This window comes from Heptranchias perlo, chromosome 16 (genome assembly GCF_035084215.1).
Source record: "Heptranchias perlo isolate sHepPer1 chromosome 16, sHepPer1.hap1, whole genome shotgun sequence".
Lineage (NCBI taxonomy): Eukaryota > Metazoa > Chordata > Chondrichthyes > Hexanchiformes > Hexanchidae > Heptranchias > Heptranchias perlo.
In genome coordinates this window covers 55711893-55734516 of record NC_090340.1, presented here as the reverse complement: position 1 = coordinate 55734516, position 22624 = coordinate 55711893, and the positions used below count along the sequence as shown (strand labels likewise).

General features: G+C 41.2%; 1 protein-coding gene and 1 non-coding gene across 4 annotated transcripts in view; both read right to left on the bottom strand.

The window, feature by feature from the left end:
• The window catches only part of wwox (WW domain containing oxidoreductase), a 734210-nt gene that overhangs the window by 299640 nt on the left and 411946 nt on the right, over positions 1 to 22624 (bottom strand). Inside the window, exon 9 of one of the 3 annotated variants that reach the window (XM_067998151.1) lies at positions 6621 to 6784. The exons of the other annotated variants lie outside the window; for them this stretch is intronic. Coding sequence (XP_067854252.1) covers positions 6734 to 6784 — 51 coding nt within the window. The 3' untranslated portion in view covers positions 6621 to 6733. Of the gene's footprint in view, positions 1 to 6620; positions 6785 to 22624 lie in introns of those variants that run through there. 3 annotated transcript variants of the gene reach the window in all.
• trnal-cag (transfer RNA leucine (anticodon CAG)) lies at positions 11998 to 12114 on the bottom strand. The gene is made up of 2 exons: positions 12077 to 12114; positions 11998 to 12043 (listed from the first exon to the last, which is right to left on the bottom strand). It is a non-coding gene; the product is annotated as a tRNA-Leu (tRNA).

Genomic DNA, 22624 nt, shown 5'->3' with positions numbered 1-22624 from the left:
CCATATAAGTGCCAAGGTCTTCGAAAAACAGTTGTTAATCACTTCCTATTTGTACAATTGCACCCTTGTATGCTGCTTAAAAACTCAGCAGGGCTGGCAACATGGCTGGAGGATCATTTACCTTGAGCTAATTTGACTGGAAATAATTATGTACTTAGTTCAATAGCTGCGCAGATGAAAGCTCCGATATCCACAGTGTTAAACTGCAAAAGGTAAAACAAGTGGGAACTTAAGAAGCATGATTCTTCAGAGGAGCCGATGGCATTTCACTGCGATGTGCCTTGCGGAACTGAATATGTGAATCCCGCAAAAAAGTTCCCAATCTCGGTTGTGTGGTCAGTGAGCAGCAGGAGGCAGGAAGTTCTATAAAAATGTTGTGGGAGGGCACGTGAGCTCTGACACTTCTTAGCAGAGGCAGAAGCCCCACAAATCATCACCTGTCTGTTCTCAGCCAGGGCAAATGATGGCCTGGAGAGAGAGGGAAGAACCACAAAAACTAACCAACCACTAAATAATTAAAGATCACTTTATTCTTCAGGGGAGAAGAGGGCAACTTACACTTTCTGTTGTTTGGATCCAGAACTGTACCTCAGTTGCCAAAAAGATTCACTTGGTTTACCTGGGATTGGGACTTGAGGTTTAACTTATCAACAATCTTATTAACCCATCACATCTTTCTTTAATTTATTCTTACCAGCATTGCTTAGTAAGCTTTTTGAACAAAAACACAGTCTGCTTTGCCACTCTAGTGGCAGTCACCTTGAGCCAAGGGTTATTCCAGCAGATTCCAAGCAAGGAAAAGATGTACTTGACCTTACGTAATTTAGCTTGAACATGCAAGCAACATTCAGGAAATACTTCCTAAGCTGATGAACCAGGTTCAAGTCTTTCTGCTTTTCCTGCTCCCCTTCCTTTTAACAAAAAAAAAATTCTCATCCTCTTTTAAGGCCTCATTCCACGTCATGTGTCATTCTTCAACCACAACATGGGCAGGTGACCTTCTCCCAAATCTCTAATGATGCCAAAAGCTAGGAGATGTGTAAGAGGACCCTGACAAACTTACCCATGCAGAATTTTTCTCCTTCCGTGTGAGGCAAGCACCTCACATCCCCTTTCTCACTGCACAACAGATTGTATTTAATAAGGCAAAGTACTGTAGTTCTTTTGTCGCGTTTCATAAGGCATCACGTTTCACTTTTTATTCTACACAGTTTTTTTTGACAGGAGGAAGAGGGTATTTGGTTTGTATAATCACCCAGGCCATTTTGAAAAGATGTTAGAAAATGTATCACGCACAATACTTACAGCCGATTTATAAGGTAGGTTAAGTATATTTTCTTAAGTCGTTTTTCTATTCCTAGTGGAATCCAACAGACCCAATATTTATACAAATTACCACAAAAAGTAATGAAAAGGAACTTCCTAAGTACAGCTCTGAAGAAAAAAAAGGCTTGCATTTATATCGCGCCTTTCTCGACCTCAAGACGCCCTAAAGCGCTTTACAATCAATGAAGTACTTTTGAAGTGTAGTCACTGTTGTAATGTAGGAAAGAGACACAGAGGCATCATAAAGAGATAGATACAGTGGCATCGCTCCAGTCTCTAAAGGCGTGGGACCTAATCCATTTCTACAAGGTTCTAGCACCACGGTTTTTCTTTTAACTGGATCAATATTGTAAGTTATAAAATGGTTGATTTTTGATGCCTGGATTTATTCATTTTTCAGTAATTTTTTTAAAAGTTGGCAGTGCCTAAAAGTCCTGTTTACCGAACAACAACACTTTGTATTGAGCTCTCTGTTATTGTGATGCCAAAGCCCATTATTGCTGGAAGAGCCTTCTTCCTCACGGCAGAAATTTTCTGCTGTTCTCCCAATTGCGGCATCGGCCAATATTCTGCGGCAAGACAACAAGATGCCCCTTTTAAGAGCTAGCAATATAAATGCCCTTCCATCATTAAGACAATCTTAAGTAATGGTAAAATGTTTTACGTAAAGTGAGAGCAGTGTGTACGGCTGGTCTGGAACTGCTTTAGTGAATCCATGGCTGTAGCCCCTCATTAAGGATTAAGTGAAAGTTGAGTTGGAATTGGTCCCATGACTCTACTGCTTCAAGTCCATGTCCTGCCCAGTTTGCAGTGTGGTGCCAACATACAGGAACCATATGCCAACTAATATCATGTGACTCAAAACAAACTTTTAAAAAAAAAATCATACGATCAAGAAGCTGGTCTTATCTGCTGTATTATGAATGTCATTAAAGTATCATATTTAAAAGAGCCATTGGCTTTATCTTTAATTTCATTTTATGAATCCAAATGTACCATATCTGCATTGCTCATCAGAATAATATATTTTACTTGAAGAATTGCAGAATCTATCCTCTAATCTAGCTGGTCGCACCACTCTTTCATTGTGCATTCTCATGATAGGGACCTCAAAGAGTCTGTCAGTGTACAATGACCTGCCTGAGAAGTGGAGTAAGGCTGCAGGCAAATGGGAACACTAAGCCGGCTCACATACAAAGCAGCAGCCCCAGTAGGGTAACAGGAGTGCAGCTCTCCTTGTAATTCATTTGATAATTTTGTTCAAAGAGTAACTCTGGGAAGCTCCTCGAGCCTGATTTGTATCTTAACTCCACCTACTCGCTTTGGTTCCGTAATTCATTTAATAATTTTGTTTAAACAGTAACTGTGGGAAGCTCCTCTATGCCTCCTTAAAGATCTGATCAAGTGAATTTTAGGAACATAAGAACAGGAGTAGGCTATTCATCCCCTCGAGCCTGTTCAATTAGATCATGGCTGATCTGTATTTTAACTCCAACTACCCGCCTTGGTTCTATAACCATTAATATCCCTGCCGAACAAAAATCTATCAATCTCAGTTTTGACATTTTCAATTGACCCCCAGCCTTAACAGCTTTTTGGGGGTGGAAGTTCCAGATTTCCACGATCCTTTGTGTAAAGAAGTGCTTTCTGACATCACCTCTGAACAGCCTAGCTCTAATTTTAAGGTTAGGCCCCCTTTTTCTGGACTCTCCCACCAGAGGAAATCCTTTAATCATCTTAAACACCTCAATTAGATCACCCCTTAATCTTCTATATTCAAGGGAATACAAGCCTAGTCTGTGCAACCTGGCCTCATAATTTAATCCTTTTAGCCCCGGAATCATTCTGGTGAATCTGCCCTGCACCCCCTTCAAGACCAATATGTCCTTTCTGAGGTATGGTGCCCAGAACTGGGCATGGTACTCCAGATGGGGTCTAACCAGAGCTCTGTACAGCTGTAACATAACTTCCACCCCTTTGTATTCCAGCCCTCTTGAGATAAAGGCCAACGTTCCACTAGCCTTTTAAATTATTTTTTGTACCTGTCCACTAGCTTTTAATGATTTCTATACTTGGACCCTTAAATCTCTTTGCTCATCCTCAGTTCCTAGCTTCTCGCCATACAAAAGATATTCTGATCTCTCTTTCTTACGTCCAAAGTGGATGACCTCACACTTTCCCACATCTGCCACATCAATGTCCCTTTGCAATTTTCTGCTCCCATCTACACTACTTACTGAGCCACATGTAGAGCAGGACGCTGAGAAAATTCCTTGTTCTTATTCAAATATCACTATGAGATCTTCAACAACCCCATAGCCTTCGGTGGCATGAAGTCAAGACTTTGGTTTAACATTTCACCCAAAGGCTGGCACCTCCGACAATGACAGCACTCCCTCAGTCCTATACTGAAGCATCAGCCCAGATAATGTGCTCAAGTCAGTGAGTGATTTTGAAACAATAGTCTCATCTCAGGAAAATTAACTGCTTCAGCGTTATTCTTTTGTGAACCCCTTAGATACTCCTGTAACTATGCCAGGTACCTATTAATCTCTATATCAGTGCTCTTGCTTTGCTCATTGTAGGAGGAAGGCCTGTAGTTATGACTCCAAATACAGTAAGTTACCTCACTCAGCTATACTATATATGGCACCAAGCAGAGGAGGAGAATACTGGAGAGATATTCACTCTACCTTTTTGATCTAGCAGCTAGGAAACTATAATGAGAGAAAAGGAAGGGGAAAAACATTAAAATATAAATGCTTTTTTGGGAAATATGGTGTTATTAAAGTTTTTTTTAAACAATGAGAAACCAAGCACTGTGCAATGGTGTGATTTTAGCACAACAAGAAAAAAAAATATTTCTACTGGTCGTTGAATTGGCAGCTGGAGGGCATAAATTCAAAACTGCCATCGAAAGAACTAAGGGAGAGTTTAGAAGAACCTTTTTTTTGGAAGAGAGTTGTTAGGACATTAATGTCCCTCCAAAACAGTGGCAGTAGCAGAATCTGTAATAGCTTTTAAAAAGGGAAATGGATAAAGATTTGAAAAAAAAACTGAAGGTGTCTGAGAAAGGGCAGGATGATGATTCTTTCAGAAAGCCACTGCAGGCATGATCGGTCACATGGCCACCTTCACTGCTCTAAAATTCAATGATTCAATATCAAAATACTGTTAAAATATTGAATAAGAATCTTTACCCACCAACAAACACTTTTACTTACCTTAATGTGCCTCAGCCAACATGGAAAGTGCTTTAAAAGATGACCACAGTTTCAAACCTGGTTAAGCGGGTAGCTTATTTTACATTTCCTGTTTTATCAGATTAGTCAGCTGGGAGAAAGCAGCCCACTGTTTCTCTTTGAATGTGGCATTAAATGTGAAACTTTTACCGTATGACTGGTAAGCAGGGGCGTGAAGTGCGAGGTGCAGAGGTGTGTCAGGTCATTCCTGTGCAGACTAATTTAGTATCGACACCGCAGTACTGATGAAATGCAGCACAGGTAGTTTCCCTCCTTTTAAAAAAGAGGAGAAAAGAATGACCTTTGCTAACCCCCACGATAGCAAGATCATTGCACTCCACCCCCTCACCCCCCTACCCCGGAAAAATTGTGTAGGTGAATCTCACAGAGATGCATTCAAGGAAACTGAATTAGATCATTTGTTTGAGAGCAATAAAAAGAAAGAAAAAAGGATTATCAGTACCAAGAACAGTATTATGCCATCACTCTTCACATGATAGTCGGAACTTGGTTCTGGCAGAAATAAATACAGCTTCTTTGTAATATCTGTATCTTACAACAGCCATGTGCTTATCAGGTTCCATTACTATCCTCCAAAACACTGCTTGCTGCACAGACCTTCCCTGATCCACAGTGCCCCTAAATCTGTGTGTTCATTTACACAGATAACGATGGCAGGGCTTCGCTCTGTGATCAGTGCCTTGCTTAAGTGAGTTAATCTTGTTTTACAGCTGAATTATTTTGTCTCCTGCAGGCTGCGATTATGTATAAAGATATTGTGTTCGTGGGAGCGGATCTTTCGACGACAGATAAACCTGTGAACTGGTCTGTTACAGCAATGGATGTGCAACAGTTTGCTCACCCGAGTAATTTGTCTTTCGAGATGGTAGCAGATAACATGTAGATTAACTGGTACAGTGCCAGTGATATTAAGATATACGTTCCGTCTCTCCCCCACCCCCTCCCCCCCACCCACACTCTAACATGACCCAGCTGCTTCCTACCAAATGCTCACAAAGCCTGGCCTTGCCTCAGTGCGACTAGTCAACACACAGTTACAAAAAGAAATTGAATTGTTTGCTCCAGAATTTTCCAACAGGATCCAAAGCTCCAATTAATAAAGCAATTTGTTTGTAATAAAAAACATAGTGGTAAGAATCTCAGGGTTGTACATGCCAGTGATAATTATTGTGCCTGTAGAGCAGCTTGACATAAAAATTAGATAACACTCCAATCGTCACCAAACTGTGCAGGTCAATCCCACACTGTGAAGTAGGGCGTTTAACTCAGCACGAGTCACATCTTAATAACTGTGACTGTCCCCACAAATCTTGCCTTATTACAATCTTAAAGTGCCGCATATTATTAAATGAAAGTGGCAAACAGTTTGGATTAATGATCTTTCACCCTGTACTGGGGCTGCAGTTTAAAAGGAAGAAAATCCATTTCATCTGTCTTTTATCTGCATGAGATTTGAATTTAAACAGACTCAGACCTCTAAAGCCTGGTCTAAATTATTCTGGGACAAGATAATATGTAAAGGAGAGACATCTTTCAGGCTACTTAAGAAACAAGTTCAAAAATCAGAGGGCATTTCACCCAGGAAATCGCTAAGCATGTTGCTAGTATTTTTTGTGCACGCTACACATAATCTATGCCAAATACTATACCGTCAGGTTATTTACACAATTCCCTGCCCAGGTATGATTCACTTCGAACACAAGGAATACAAAAATGTGCTTGCAAGAGCTGCATTTCCGGAGTCAGGAATTCTATTCATTATAATCAGTTGCAAAGTAACTTTTGAACATGAATACATCCACAAGGTTAGTTTCATGATTTCTGTGAATCATTTAGGATTTTTTTAATATATATATTGTTAAATGTACAGCACATCTCTTTCCCCTAACCCCCCAAAAAAAGTACTTTGCAAAATACTGTAAATGGCACAATTCATGACTTTAAAAAAAGATATCCATGATTACAGATTTCTTTATCAACGTGTATGAGTTTATCAATAGTGGTTTATAGCTTGCCAGCAAACCCCAACCTCTCCTCCACCCCAATCTCCCAACTGGTCATGGTCCCTTCCCAGCACTATCTCTTGTGATTTGTTCCACTCCTCCCTTCCTCGGGTTCCTTCTTTCTTCCCATGTGTTCCTCTTTCAATACGACATTCCTTCTCTATATTCTGGCCTTTCTTGCCTCATTACCACCTGTAGTCCAATGGAGCACAAAACCGAAGCTTTATCAACAGGTGAGCAAGAAACTAAAACACAGAGTAATGTTAAACATAACAGCAAAGTAGGAAAGAATAATGTGAGTATTGAAAGATACACTTATGTAACCATCACCACAGTGCTTGGCTGAAGCAAATAAGATCCTGAGTTGTATTATCTGAGGGAGACAGTACAAATCAAAAAAGAGGTTGCATTGTTCTTTCATAAGGGTTTGTTCATACCCCATTTGGAGTACCATTAGCAGTTCTGGTCATCTAATTTTAGAAGGGAATTACTGCTCTTTAGCATTTAGCAACCAGGCAGATCGGATCTGTAAGGAATTGTAGAAAAGGTAAGGGCCCATTCTCTGAGTTGGGGGGGGAGGGGAAGAGAAAAAGCCAGGGTTGCTGCTCCTTGATGACAAGACGGTGACCCCAGCTGTAACGGGTGTGTGTAGAAGTCAGGATCGGGCTCAGCAACACAATGCTCGTAGTGAATAATCCTCCAACACTCTCTGTCTAGACTCACACATGGAGAATAGCCATTTTCAAGTTTATGTTTTTTACAGCTGCATTTTAAGTAGTGGAATTGAACAAAAATTCAAACAACATGCAGTGCAAGATTATTATATTATACACCCAAAGTTGTATGTACAATCAACGATACTCATAAAATAAAAGCCACCTCATTTTAGGCAACATGATAGAAAATTTAACTTAGTGGCAGAAGGCAGAGGGTGATGGTCGAAGGTTGTTTTTGTGACTGGAAGCCTGTGGCCAGTGGGGTACCACAGGGATCGGTGCTGGGTCCCTTGCTGTTTGTGGTCCACATTAATGACTTGGATATGAATGTAAAAGGTATGATCAGTAAGTTCGCTGATGATACAAAGATTGGTAGGGTGGTAAATAGCGAGGAGGATAGCCTCAGTCTGCAGGACGATATAGATGGATTGGTCAGATGGGCGGAACAGTGGCAAATGGAATTTAACCTGGAAAAGTGCGAGGTGATGCACTTTGGAGGGACTAACAAGGCAAGGGAATACACAATGAATGGGAGGACCCTAGGCAAGACAGAGGGTCAGAGGGATCTTGGTGTGCAAGTTCACAGATCCCTGAAGGCGGCGGAACAGGTAGATAAGGTGGTAAAGAAGGCATATGGGATACTTGCCTTTATTAGCCGAGGCATAGAATATAAGAGCAAGGAGGTTATGATGGAGCTGTATAAAACACTGGTTAGGCCACAGCTGGAGTACTGTGTGCAGTTCTGGTCGCCACACTACAGGAAGGATGTGATCGCTTTGGAGAGGGTGCAGAGGAGATTCACCAGGATGTTACCAGGGCTGGAGCGCTTCAGCTATGAAGAGAGACTGGGAAGATTGGGTTTGTTTTCCTTGGAGCAGAGGAGGCTGAGGGGGGACATGATTGAGGTGTACAAAATTATGAGGGGCACAGATAGGATGGATACTAAGGAGCTTTTTCCCTTCGTTGAGGGTTCTATAACAAGGGGACATAGATTCAAGGTAAAAGGCGGGAGGTTTAGAGGGGATTTGAGAAAGAACTTTTTCACCCAGAGGGTGGTTGGAGTCTGGAACTCACTGTCTGAAAGGGTTGTGGAGGCAGGAACCCTCACAACATTCAAGAAGCATTTGGATGAGCACTTGAAATGCCATAGCATACAAGGCTACGGACCAAATGCTGGAATATGGGATTAGAGTAGACAGAGCTGATGGCCGGCGCGGACACGATGGGCCGAAGGGCCTCTATCCGTGCTGTATAACTCTATGACTCTATGACTCTATGACAAATCTCGCCAGAATTCATTTCAGTAAAATCAAATAATAAAGAGAAAAAAAGAGTGAAGCAGATATAATCTACTTAAGCAACTGTACATAGGAACAGGATAGTTTTTAGATCAAAAATACAACACATTCGTTTCTGTTACTCAAAAGAGATTGATTTTTTCTACAAAAAAATAAGTAAATTTACTGATTGTAAATGTTCTTCCCAACTTGTAACAAGTGAAGACCATGCTGAAGTGAGATACCAGAGTTCTCATTTTTCCCAATTAAATAATAAGAGTCAGCAATCATTTTATCTGTTATCTGGTTTTTCAGAAAAGTTAGGAGAAATCTTAGAAGTAAGTCTCACTGGTGGTTTCATAGCAACAAAATTATTATTTTTTTAAAAACGTGAAACTAATTTAATCTCTACTGAGAGTGTATCACCTCCAACCCAAAGCATAAACACGTTTATATAGGAACATACATAGGAAAGTACAGGACTGGAAAAGATTCTGAAGTTCATCTGTCCAGTCCCAAAAACTAATATCCCTTAATTACCAATTCCCTTAAATATAATTCTCCCTTAAATTTATCCACACTATCTGCTTGAACGTGTTCCCTGAGCTGTTGATTCCACATGTTCACCACCTTCTAAGCCTGGTTTAAGTTGGTAGAATTTGAATCCAATGCCCATATTTCCACTGGCACAGAAAGCCACCCATCGTGTTTGAGCTATCCCTTGATTGCCCTCGTCCCACATCCAATTTGAGCATCCTGTGCATCACCTTCTGATTTCCCCCTCCGCACTTCCATCCCCCTCCCTCCACATGCCCAGTTGTACCATAACCGCAGGTCAAAAAAATGTAAAGTAGAAAAAAATAGGAAGCATTGAGAGACTGTGACAAGAACTATGAAAAAGTGTTGTAAAATTATTAAGACAATAGTCCACGTCTATCAACATGTGAATGAGGTTAAGAAAATAAAATAAGGCTGAAAATCTGGAGTTTCTAGAGTGATTGGCAATGCACGAGAGCCATGATGAGCCAATGAATGTACCTTTCATGGTAACCAGCACCGTCAACAAACCAGTTTATTGTTTTTATTCTTACAAGTGAACACTGAGTGTGTCTCCGTTGCTCTGCTGGTTAGAACAAGTCCTTTCGCTACAAATATTTGGGTTTAATCCAACCAAGACTGTGATGGTGTTTTTCTTTTTGTAGTATCGTAGTTTTTATGTCGTCGTACTTGAAATAAGCTTCAAGAGATCCAACCCAGTTGTGAGTGTGCTTAGCCCCACAGCGGGAAGCTGTTCAGAGTGACTCACCTCCTGATTCCCCAAAGCCTTTCTGCCATCTACAAGGCACATGTCAGGAGTGTGATGGAATACTCTCCACTTGCCTGGATGAGTGCAGCTCCAACAACACTCAAGAAGCTCGACACCATCCAGGACAAAGCAGTCCGCTTGATTGGCAGCCCATCCACCACCCTGAACATTCACTCCCTTCACCACTGGCACACCTCGGTTGCAGTGTGTACCATCCACAGGATGCACTGCAGCAACTCACCAAGGCTTCTTCGACAACACCTCCCAAACCCGCGACCTCTACCACCTAGAAGGACAAGGGCAGCAGGTACATGGGAACAACGCCACCTGGACGTTCCCCTCCAAGTCACACACCATCCCGATTTGGAAATGTATCGCCGTTCCTTCATCATCGCTGTGTCAAAATCCTGGAACTCCCTGCCTAACAGCACTGCGGGAGAACCTTCACCACACGGACCGCAGCGGTTCAAGAAGGCAGCTCACCACCACCTTCTCAAGGGCAATTAGGGATGGGCAATAAGTGCTGGCCTCGCCAGCGACGCCCACATCCCATGAACGAAAAAAATAAGAAGTCAGCATGAATCAGCATCTTCCCTCAGAGACAGTAATGGCTGATGGGGGAAGGGTAAGAATGTCACAATGGCGCGGTACGGGATGTTCCTCTGAAACTGGAGTTGGGGTGCAATATGTGGACAGAGTAGAAAGAGTTTTACCTCCTACATACAGTAAGTGATTGATGCTAATAGCAGGTATGCAAAGTGGAAAACAATTCCATTCCAGGCACGACCAGACCTCACCTCAATGAGCACAAATTCACTAAACATTTGTTTTAAAAAAATTAATAACCAAGGATGGCTGGTGTAGGATTACTCCTAAACAATTAGCCCTTTCTGCACAGGTTTCTAAAATAAGGGAATTTTATTAGCTCCCTTTCCCCCGTTAATAAAGGCATTCTTTATTACTTTTGCTGTGAGGGCAGACATCGTATTTTTGGATCACCTGAATTATTTAACGGCTTCAATCTGCATATTTTATAAAGGTTATAAAATCCTTCTAGAATCAGTTAATATCAATGACACTAACTGTAATTCAGCTGGAATTACTGGTAAAGACTCTTTAGACTACCAAGCTACCATACAACATACAGGAGCCTGTGACCGACGACTCTATTATGTATCCGATGGGGTATACTGGTAAACACAAATAAATAAACCAGCATTCATAGGAACAGGAATAGGCCATTCAGCCCCTCGAGCCTGTTCTGCCATCCAACTAGATCACGGTTGATCTATATCTTAACTCCGTCTACTCGCCTTGGTTCCATAACCCTTAATACCCTTGCCTAACAAAAATCTAGCAATCTCAGTTTGGAAATTTTCAATTGACCCCCCAGTGTCAACAGCTTTTCGGGAGAGAGTTCCAGATTCCCACTACCCTTTGTGTGAAGAAGTGCTTTCTGACATCACCCCTGAATGGCCTAGCTCTAATTTTAAGGTTATGTGCCCTTGTTCTGGACTCTCCCAACAGAGGAAATAGTTTCTCTCTATCTACCCTATCAAATCCTTTATTCATCTTAATCACTTCAATTAGATCACCCCTTAATCTTCTATATTCAAAGGAATACAAGCTTAGTCTATGCATCCTGTCCTCATAATTTAACTCTTTTTGCCTGCACTCACTCACTCTGTGCTGCTCCAAAAATACCTAGCCGACTTGATGTTTTCTGGCATGGTTGTTATTACTTGACAGTCATAGGATTACACTGTAACTTGGCATTGAAAAGAATTGCTGACCCTAAAAGGATGCTGACCATGATAAGCGATGGTAACTCCCGGAAAGTAGCTCGCCTTTTGTCAGTCTTGATAACACATCCTGAAAACACACCGAGGTCAGTGCTTCATCAGGAAACTTCTTAATAGTAGATAACAATCTTTAGTGGAATTTGGAAACAACATGATTAAAAACCACATATAACTGCAGCTTAAGAATCATTAGAAGCTCAAAAGTCAGAGCCAAAACTTGCTGGCAATTAACTAGTCATATTTTAATGTGTTGAAAAGCATGCCTTCCAAAATTCAGGATGCCTTTTCTAAATAAAAAAATGAATGTCGGATGTGGGATTTGAACCCACACCCCTAGAAAGGGACCAGAATTCGGCAAACTTGTTAAGGTAAGGATTAGCAATCCTGAGTCTGGCACCTTAGACCACTCGGCCATCCCAACAATTGGGCATCAAAAAAAAAGCACGCTCACTCCATCGAGCTGGAATCGAACCAGTGGGTCAAGGATAACTTTGCTTCACTTTCCATTACATTCCCCCACTCTACCAGCTGAGCTATCAAAGGTTGACAATCAGGTTGATTGAGAAAAAAAGTCTCATGAGACACACAAGGGTGGGATTCTGTTGCTTAGTTAGTTTAATTGTACACAGTTATAGTTGTTGGTTTGTACAAGAGTTGGGTTTTTGTTACTGTTGCTTAGTTAATGTTGAAGGCTGAAAATGTGTAAAGAATACTTAAAGCAAAGCAGGAAATGAGAAAGAAGCCAAGTTCTCAAAATATAAGAAATAGAGTAAAAACCAGATGAAATCTGCTATAAGCTGGTTAAGGACAGGACAGGGCAGGGCAGGACAGGGAAGGACATATGGAGTCATAGTAAATACATGCAGGAAAAGTTGGGTCATGGATAGGGAGCGAAATTCCAAATAAAAAGAAGGCAGAACACAAGAGCAGTCCTGCAAAAAGAGATCAGATCCACAATGAACTCAAGGAGTTCTGCAGGAAACAGGATCAGAGATGCCTACGGAGGACCATCAAATAGTAAATAAGAAGTTGCTTGCCTAGCAACAAACAGCAGACTTAAAACTTATCAAGGAAAAAATTAACAATAATAAAGAATAAAATGAAAAATACATTGAAAAAGGGTATTTTTTTTGCATGCTGCTCGCTTATCGGGAAAATCATGACAGATGGAATATGGTGGACTATACGCGAGTGATTTTCCTTCATGAGCTCCTAGCAGGCCAGGCTCTGCATTCGGAGCATACCAGTGGAAAAATTTATCTTAAGACAGCAGCAGGAATCATACAACATTGTGCGTCTGTTGCAGGACACCCTTACTGTACAAAGGAGGACTGATAGCTTAAACTTCATGCAGCTGTGTATGTTGTCGTAACATTTTACTATGATTATTGGCTTGTGCTTTTGATGTGCAACAGATGCAAAACTATGTAGTTTTATTTCAAGACTTTTTGACAAGAAGAAATTTGCTGGTAAGAAAACGTAATTAATTTGAAAACAATATATGCAGTCCCTTAAATGACAATTTAAAAAAAAACATAAAAGATCGCTGGTTTTAAAAGTAAGGGACTGCGCAGGACTGAAACTCTCATCATTTGAAGTCTTCAGAATGCAAGGATTTCTTCAGAGATCTATATACCACAAAGTAATTCAAGCCCACTGGGTACATATACAAATGTAAACAATTTTACAACACCAAGTTATAGTCCAGCAATTTTATTTTAAATTCACAAACTTTCGGAGGCTACCTCCTTCCTCAGGTGAACGATGTGGAAATCCACATCGTTCACCTGAGGAAGGAGGTAGCCTCCGAAAGCTTGTGAATTTAAAATAAAATTGCTGGACTATAACTTGGTGTTGTAAAATTGTTTACAATTGTCAACCCCAGTCCATCACCGACATCGCCACATCATGACTACATATACAAAGAGTAACTAACGTTCCACAAAGCAGTCAGGGTCACACTTGTGAGGATGTTATGGGGCAGGACTTTTTTTTGTGCAGAAGGGTGTCCAGCTCTAGTCATCTTACAGTTAACAGACAAGTCCTTGCAGCTGTGGAGATGGTACTTGTACACATGTGCAATGTAGCTGGGTTAAGTTACATTGAGCTGCAGTACACTGTGTCATATTCATTTCAGCACAAGGTACGCTCACAATTGAAATGTGAAAGCTATATTGAAAGGAAGGTTATTTGCATTAAATTTCTATTAAGAAAGCTAGGAATTACAGCACCTACACGGTTTTTGAATTTTAATACTATCAGTGTCTCATTGGTGTAGAGTATTACATATTGCAAAGCTCATTGCAGTATAGAATTAGAGTTAGAGTTAATGTGAAGTTCAGCTTTACATTCACTTTTACTTGCCACCGTATACTTTTTTGTCTTTAAAACAAGGAGTCCCTTTTACCACTATAAATTTGCAACTTCCTTGGGTTAATTACAATCATGGTTGATTTTGATAGTTTTTCTTGAAGTGTCTCCAGCAACAAGATAAACAATTATTTCAAGTGTAATAATCATTTGCCAAAAGTCATCCATAATTACCATTGCTTACTCTTCCCTCGTCACCATTACATAACAAGGTAGCAATAAGAGGCCATTCAGCCCCTTCAGTTACTTTCTACTTGAGTTATCAAGACTCCACTAACTGCTTTCACCTCATTCCTATTACAAACGCCACTCCCTACTGAATCAGGAATCTATTCCATTCTATTTTGAATGCTTTAGACATGGCAGTATTTACTGCACCAGATGATTTCATAAATTAACCACTCTGAAATATTAATTCATCAAGTCAAGTCTATCTCATGGCTTTATTAACTTAGAATCATTACCTATGACTATCCATCCAAGATGCCTTTCCACGTTCAACCCTTTGATTCTCTATTACTTTAACGACTTAGATCACGTCACCCCTCCCTAACTCAAAAAAAAATCTTCTTTCTCCATCTATACATGGGACCACCCTATAATGGTGAAATCTATCTCTGAATAGAGATCTGCATTTGCCAGGTATGTACTTGATTTCAAACATCAGCACTCCTGTGCTTCCACTGTGTTATTTGATATTCCTTATACCTGTGAAGAGCAGCATGCGTAATTTCCCTGTTATTTAAAGTAAAAGTGACCTGTGGCAGAGATACATACATCTATTTGTGATTTCAGGGCTCCGTCATATAAATTTTGCCTGGGTTGGGGCTGAATTGGGCTTTACCCCCTGCCCCCCAACCCAGACAGAATGTTAGTCTGAAATTAGCTTACATTCTGACATATTTTTGTTTAAAAACCTATGCAAAACTTGGGCAAAGAAACAACAGCGATTCTGTCATGACTGTATTGACAAGTTCAATCAGTGATTAGGCAATGCCAAGCTTGGTTTTTAAAACTCGTAGATTATAGGAGGGAAGAAACGCTAAGGGAGATAAAGAGTTCTGCAGTTTTAAGGTCCTGGGAAAGAATTAGGAGTGGAAGGTAACATAAGAAAGAAAGGAGAATGTTGTATTTGCAGCTGAGCAGGAACAAGACAGCAAAGATTCAAAAGGAGTACTGACCATAGTAGCAGAACCAATAAAACAGAAAGAGGAAAGAAAGGTTGAAATGACGAGGGATTTGCACTAGAAATGAAAAAAGGAGGCTCTCAAATGATGAACTTTTGCTTTTATCCTGTCCAGGAGCACAAAACTGGTGTTAAGAGCATCCCCAGATATAGGACAAATCTTCAACTTTTGGAAGGATGTGGGCTTTACAGTTAAGAGTTGTTGAGAGCTAGAAAGAGAGAACTGAGCTTATTGGAGACAACTTTAAGTAATGGAGATGATGAATCTGTGATTTCAAAATGAAGTCAGCTGGCAAAACAAATCAGGTGGCACAAACAATTAAAAGTATGGAAGATGGAAAAGGCACAGTTTAACAAATAATTCAAATTAATCAAGTAACAACTGACTATTTTTGCCATTCAGGCCACACTATGAATAAATAGGGCCAACAAGTAATCAACTGTGGCCACATTTGTAATCAATTCAAACTGATTAATAAGCAGCAGTGCCCGATAGAAATGGGATACACATTGAGTCACAACCAAAAGTTCTCTCAGTATTCAGGGAAATGCATTCAACTGAAGTACTGGAGGTGTTGAGGAAATCTGTAGAACACATACCGTTTGCTAAGCATGACCAGTCTGGCTTTACCTCGCTTCATCATGCTGCAACACAAGTAATAGAATGTCATAATGAGTTCTGATGATTATTTGTTGACTGCCTTGCTGCTTCATAAATCCTTACCAAGTCTTATTGTGAAACACTGTATTTTCTTTATGATTTTTAGGTACAGTGGTTTAATGTTTTTTATTACAACGGAACCATAGGTTTAATGCTTATTATTACAACTGAACCTTGGAGAAAGTCCTGAGAGTTGCATCCTTAATGTAATAGAAAATGGTTTCATTAGCATATTATGTAGGTTTACAGTCAGTACACAGAGGACAGATAAATCCACATAAAGACCTGCTTCTGTGTAATGTGATATCCAGGCTTACAACAGGATCTCTCTCCTTCATTACAAGGTTGTAAAAGCCAATGAATAAGTTTCAGTATTCTTTTGAGTAAGCTCATACTTCTTTTAGCACAAAAACAGCCCACAGCTTATTATGCATTATTGATTTCCTTCCTCCATGTTTCTTCAATTGTTATTTAAAATGTTACACATAATACGATGCCGTACACATTAGGAGAGACTGACAGCGACATACGAGAACAGATCTAACCATCAGACTTCATAGTGTATTGATGTACTTTTTCAAAATGTCAACTTGTAATTCACGTTAATATTGGAAGTGAGGAATAGAAATTCTAAGCAGGCACGAATATGCTAAAAGGAGATGAAGAAGTGCTTTGTAAAAATAGACTGCAGGTTTAATACAAACTAGAACTTATACAATGGAAGTGCCGCCAGACTGGGATGACTTTGTGACTTGCAAGATCGCCCAAAAAATCTTGGCAATGGTCTCCAAAGGCCCCCAAGTGCACTTACCCACGAATGAGCAATGTCAGCTAAGGATGTGCTGGGGAGCACAGAGTTTTCAGGGGAGGGATTTCCAGCACCAACGGCATGTGAGTGACTACAAGCACCTGAGGAAGAAAGTACCTTTTGGGGACAGTGGGGAGGAGCATGGTGTCCGACCTAAATTGGTTTTTAGGCTCAACACTGCAGCAGCAGGTAAGCCAGGTGATCCTATTGGAATGGCAGAGCTTGGTGGGCTAGGGGAAGGCTGCTGAATGGTCTCAATCTTAGTGACAAAGAAGTCCATGAGCTCCTTACACTTGTTGGAGGTGAGGGTGGGGGAGGCAGGGGAGAGGGGTTTAAGGTGACAGTTTGTAGTGTAGGAGAGAAGCCGAGGGTTATCTTTTCATTCCAGGTCGATCCCGGAATAGTGAGCAGTAACATATAATGTTAGAGTGGAAGTAGGTGTTCTGCGATGAGAGGATATGGGTTTGATATCAAGCTTAGGCTCAAACAGGATGCCGAGGTTATAGTCAGGTTCAACCTGCAATGGTGGACTGGGAGGGAGATGAAGTCTGTGGCAAGGGTACGGAATTTGTGAGGGGGCCGAAGATAATGGCTTCAGTCTTCCCAGTGTTTAGCTTGAGGAGGTTGAGACTCAGACGAGACTATAGTCACTATATTCTGATCACAATCCTTTAATGTAGGACTCTCCTTATACCAGACTGCACTCACTGAATATTCTTGATACCCTTACCTAACAAAAGTCTATCGATGTCAATCATGAACATTTCAAATGATCAATTGCCTTTTGGGAGAGAGTTCCAGATTTCCACTACCCTTTGTGTGAAAAAGTGCTTCCTGATTTTACTCCTAAATGGCCTAGCTCTAATTTTAAGATTAGTGCCCCCTTGTTGTGGACTCCTCCACCAGAGGATGTATGGATGAGGCTCAATCACGTAAAGCGATTCCATCCGATCTCACCAGCGATTTGGACGGAGTTGCTCATCAGCTCAAGGTCCTGAACCCTCCCTCAGGAATCTCTGCCTTCCAACTTGAGTCTCTTCTGGGAAATTCCCTCTGTGCCATTCAATTCTGCACAGAGGGATCTCCTGTACAAGGTGCTGCTGCACCTTCTCCACTTCCTCGGCCTCGTCTTCTGTCCAGACACGCTCCAACGAAATATCTCCCCAGCTGTTGGAGGCGAGCGTTCCCTGTGGAAAGCCCTGTATGCGGGGATGCTTCCCGGCACCACTGGGGTGGAGAGTGCTGCACAGAGAACAGATCGCATAGACTAGGCTTGCATTCCCTTGAGTATAGAAGATTAAGGGGTGATCTAATTGAGATGTTTAAGATGATTAAAGGATTTGAAAGGGTAGAACGAAAGAAACTTTTTCCTCTGGTTGGGGAGTCCAGAACAAGGGAGTATAACCTTAAAATTAGAGCTAAGTTGTTCAGGGGTGATGTCAGGAAGCACTTCTTCACACAAAGGGTAATGGAAATGTGGAACTCTCTCCCCCAAAAAGCTTTTGAGGCTGGGGGTCAATAGAAAATGTTATAACTGGGATTGCTAGATTTTTGTTAGGCAAGGGTATTAAGGGTTATGGAAGCAAGGTGGGTTAAATGGAGTTAAGGTACAGATCAGCCATGATCTAACTGAAAGGCAGAGCAGGCTCAAGGGGCTGAATGGCCTATTCCTGTTCTTATGTTCCTCGTGGTGGCTTTGACCATTCTTGAGCCACTTTATGGATACCCAAGCTGCTTGCCCGTTCTGCAGCCTGGATGAAAATATTATTCATACATTTATGCAGCGCCTGAGGTTGCAGCTCCTGTTTCATTCTCTAAAGGGGCTCCTCCTCCATTTCTGACTGCGCTTTAGTCCTACCCTACTGATCTTTGGTCACCTGGTGCAGGGGGGAGCAAGCAGATCAGAGGACCTCCTTGTTGGTCTATGCCCAGGGCTGGTCCAAGACCCCCATCTACAGCTCCAGGATGTGTAGGATCTTACGGAAGGACTGCTCCAACTGCTTTCTTCTCTTCCACAGCCCTGTGCGCACCCCAGTGACTTTGGAGAGGGATTGAGCGGTGTCCAATAGGACACGCAAGGCCTTCCACGGCCGGTGGGCACCACTAGATATGGGTTGTTTGATCAGTGGGCAAAATAATCATGTGATAACCTACTGAAAGAGTGCGTGATTGAATCATGACAAAAAAGGAAAGACGAGTAAGAAATTCAACTATTGCCTTTCCAATGACTCTGCTTGTTATTGAAGCTTTTTACTCGTCTAACCACCTCCCCTTGACATTCAACGGCATTACCATCGCTGAATCCCCCACCATCAACATCCTGGGGGTCACCATTGACCAGAAACTTAACTGGACCAGCCATATAAATACAGTGGCTACAAGAGCAGGTTAGAGGCTGGGTATTCTGTGGCGAGTAACTGACTTCTTGACTCCCCAAAGCCTTTCCACCATCTACAAGGCACAAGTCAGGAGTGTGATGGAATACTCTCCACTTGCCTGGATGAGTGCAGCTCCAACAACACTCAAGAAGCTTGACACCATCCAGGACAAAGCAGCCTGCTAGATTGGCACCCCATCCACCACCCTAAACATTCACTCCCTTCACCACCGGCGCACTGTGGCTGCAGTTTATACCATCCACAGGATGCACTGCAGCAACTCGCCAAGGCTTCTTCGACAGCACCTCCCAAACCCGCGACCTCTACCACCTAGAAGGACAAGGGCAGCAGGCACATGGGAACAACACCACCTGCACGTTCCCCTCCAAGTCACACACCATCCCAATTTGGAAATATATCGCCATTCATTCATCGTTGCTGGGTCAAAATCCTGGAACTCCCTTTCTAACAGCACTGTGGGAGAACCTTCACCACATGGACTGCAGCAGTTCAAGAAGGCGGCTCACCACCACCTTCTCAAGGGCAATTAGGGATGGGCAATAAATGCTGGCCTCGCCAGTGACGCCCACGTCCCATGAACAAAAAAAAACTCGTCTAGTTGACCCGGTCACAAACATTTAAAAGATAATTCTTGTAGTCCTCCCGTCGAGCACCCATTTGTAATCAGCACTAAATGACTGAACCACTTCTAAGGCACTCCAGCCACTTTGTGGGGACCAGGCCTTATTTGAATAAAAAATTAGGCCTTGAATAAGCCTTTTGCTCGCTTTGTGCAATGGATAAATGTACCATGTGATATGGTACTATTCCATACAGATCAAGAACATCCCAAGTTTGATTGCTGGCCTGGGCTGAGTTAGCTGATCTCAGACAGCAGAGGGGAACTCCAATTGTCCCCGGACAGGGGGAGGAGAAAAACTCCTGATCCTTTTGCAGTGACCTTGAAAGAATAATCCATATGCTATAATTGGTTGAGAATAAGATTGGAGTCTGCTGTGATGCCCGAACAGCCGAACAACCTAGCAACACTGACTTGTCCAGGATCACATATGAAGAACAGCCACTTGGGTGAGTAGTGAAAAGACGTCAGTACTCTTGGATGTGTACCACAGGATTTGTCATTGCATTCAGAAGATGAGACAAAACTGGGGGAAAAAAATGGTGAGTTCTTGCTGAAATTCTAGTTTCTATATAATTTCAGAAACCATATTTGGACGAGTGTGGAAGATTATAAAAACACTGTTTGAAAGAGGAATTGCAAAGTAGCTTTTCATAGAAATATCTCACAGTAAGCAAATTTTCAGTTATTTTGTAAAAAAAATCTATGTACAATGCAAGTTTTGACTGTTGTGAACAGGGTCAATTTCCTGTCAGATTTCATTTATTCTATATTTTTATTTTTTTTATTTGTTTCAACTTCTCTTTCCTAAAGGTACGAAATAATAACCTATCAATAACCCTAAGAATTTGTTTTTAAGCAAATGACTGATCGATTTGTATGCCTAGTTGTGCGTGCATTTTGATTCCAGTCAATTTTTGCTCAAGTTTGCTGAGACAGGTTTTAATGGAGAAATGCAAACTGATTTATGAGCTGCAGTAATAAAAGAAGTATTTCTTTACCCAGCTCTTTAATATGCAAATATGCAAAGCTTACAGGAGTTGACAGAATGCCATTAATAAAGCAATGTCCTGAGCATGTTGGACTTTACTTCCTCAGAAAATACATGATGATGATTTTACTGTGTGTAATTTTCAAAGTTGGAACTAGATGCACGTACATGCATCTGAAATGCTGTAATATACACTCATTACTCAAAAGGGCTTAACCAATTTAACATCTCCCCAAAGTGAATATAAAATATGCTCCACGCATGCATTTTGCATGTACAATCCACTATGGGAGCACATAAGGACATGATATGAATCTTGCCCTTTTATATTTAAAATGTTGGATATCAAAAAGGAACCTTAGGATGATTATGGAAATAATTAAAGAAGAAAGTTGTAGCCTAGGTTATTTTGAAATGTATATTATCTAAAAAAAAATACAAATCTACGACATCTTTTGTCTAGGCGTGCACGCACACACACTGCAACCAACTGGATAATTTTGTGATATATATATATATATATATTTATATTTACACATAAAGTCTTGCATCTGGTGTGTTTCCGTCACACACCATACATCATATACCAATCTCATACTTTGTTAAGCAGGACAAACAATCTTCCAAAAAAAATAGAAAGAAAGCCAGACCTTGATCTGCAGTCTGAAATTTACAAGCAATTACAACTGACCTCTGAGTAACCTCAATAGTTTAGCTACAACTACCTGAATTTGCCTATTTAGAGCAGGCGCAGGCCAGATAAGCAACTAAACATCACCACAGTGCTCCAGACCCAAGAGGTGTGTGGAGTGGTGTGTATGAGGGGGGTGGAGTGGTGTGCGGGGGGTGGGGTGTTTAAGAAATAATAGATACCAGAGAGTGATTTCAAGGCTGTACTCTGATCTTTCGGTTCAGACAATGGTTATGTATGCTTCAAACCTTTTGATTAGATACAATGTGCATACAAGAGTCTCCAAACAGAAAATCGCTTGCTAGATACAATGAAATCTCTGAAATCACCCTTTGAATTGTTGTAATACTTGCCTATTTTTTAAAGAAAATTCAAGGGCAAAAATTAAGTATTTTTTCCCCAATTTCCATGACTTCAAACCTGTACATGGGTACCAGTGGGTTTTGTAGTAAATCTAGCAAGAATTTAGTGGATGAAACATTTTTGGCATATGATACAAAGGAACAAAAAGTTAAAGAAAAACATTTCTGCTTATCAGCATATACCTAACTCCAGGCGATTTTATGAGAAATGTGATGGGTGATCAGGCCAAGCAAATAAGAATTTAGGTGAGTAAGAGGCCATAAATGACACGGTTTCTGCAAGAATATAAATGTGCTCTTTTAGCTGCCCTCTTTCCCCAGCTAAACGTTTATGTTAAGCATATTAAAAAAAGGATATATGGAGCATTTAACTGTCAGCCTTGGCTCAGTAGTTGACTTTCACTTCCAAAGTTGTGTTCTCAAGTGCACTCCAGGACTTGAGCACATAATCTAGGCTGACACTTCAGTACAGAGTTGAAGGAGTGCTACGTTGTCAGAGATGCCGTCTTTCGGATGATACAGTAAACTGAGGCCCCGTCCACCAATTCACGTGAGCGTATAAGATCCCACAGCATTATTAGAAGAGCAGGGAGCTTTCCCAGTGCCCTGGCCAACATTTATCCCTCAACCAACATCACCAAAACTGTTCAACTGGTTGCTGTTTGTAGGGTCTTGCTGTGTGCAAATTGGCTGCCATATTTGCCTACATAACAGTGAATACGTCAAAAGTGGTTACAAAGCACTTTGGGGATCCTGAGGACCTGAAAGGGGGTATATAAATGCAAGTCGTCTTTAAAAAAATACCCCCCCCCTTTGTTTTATTATAAAAACAATGTCAATTATG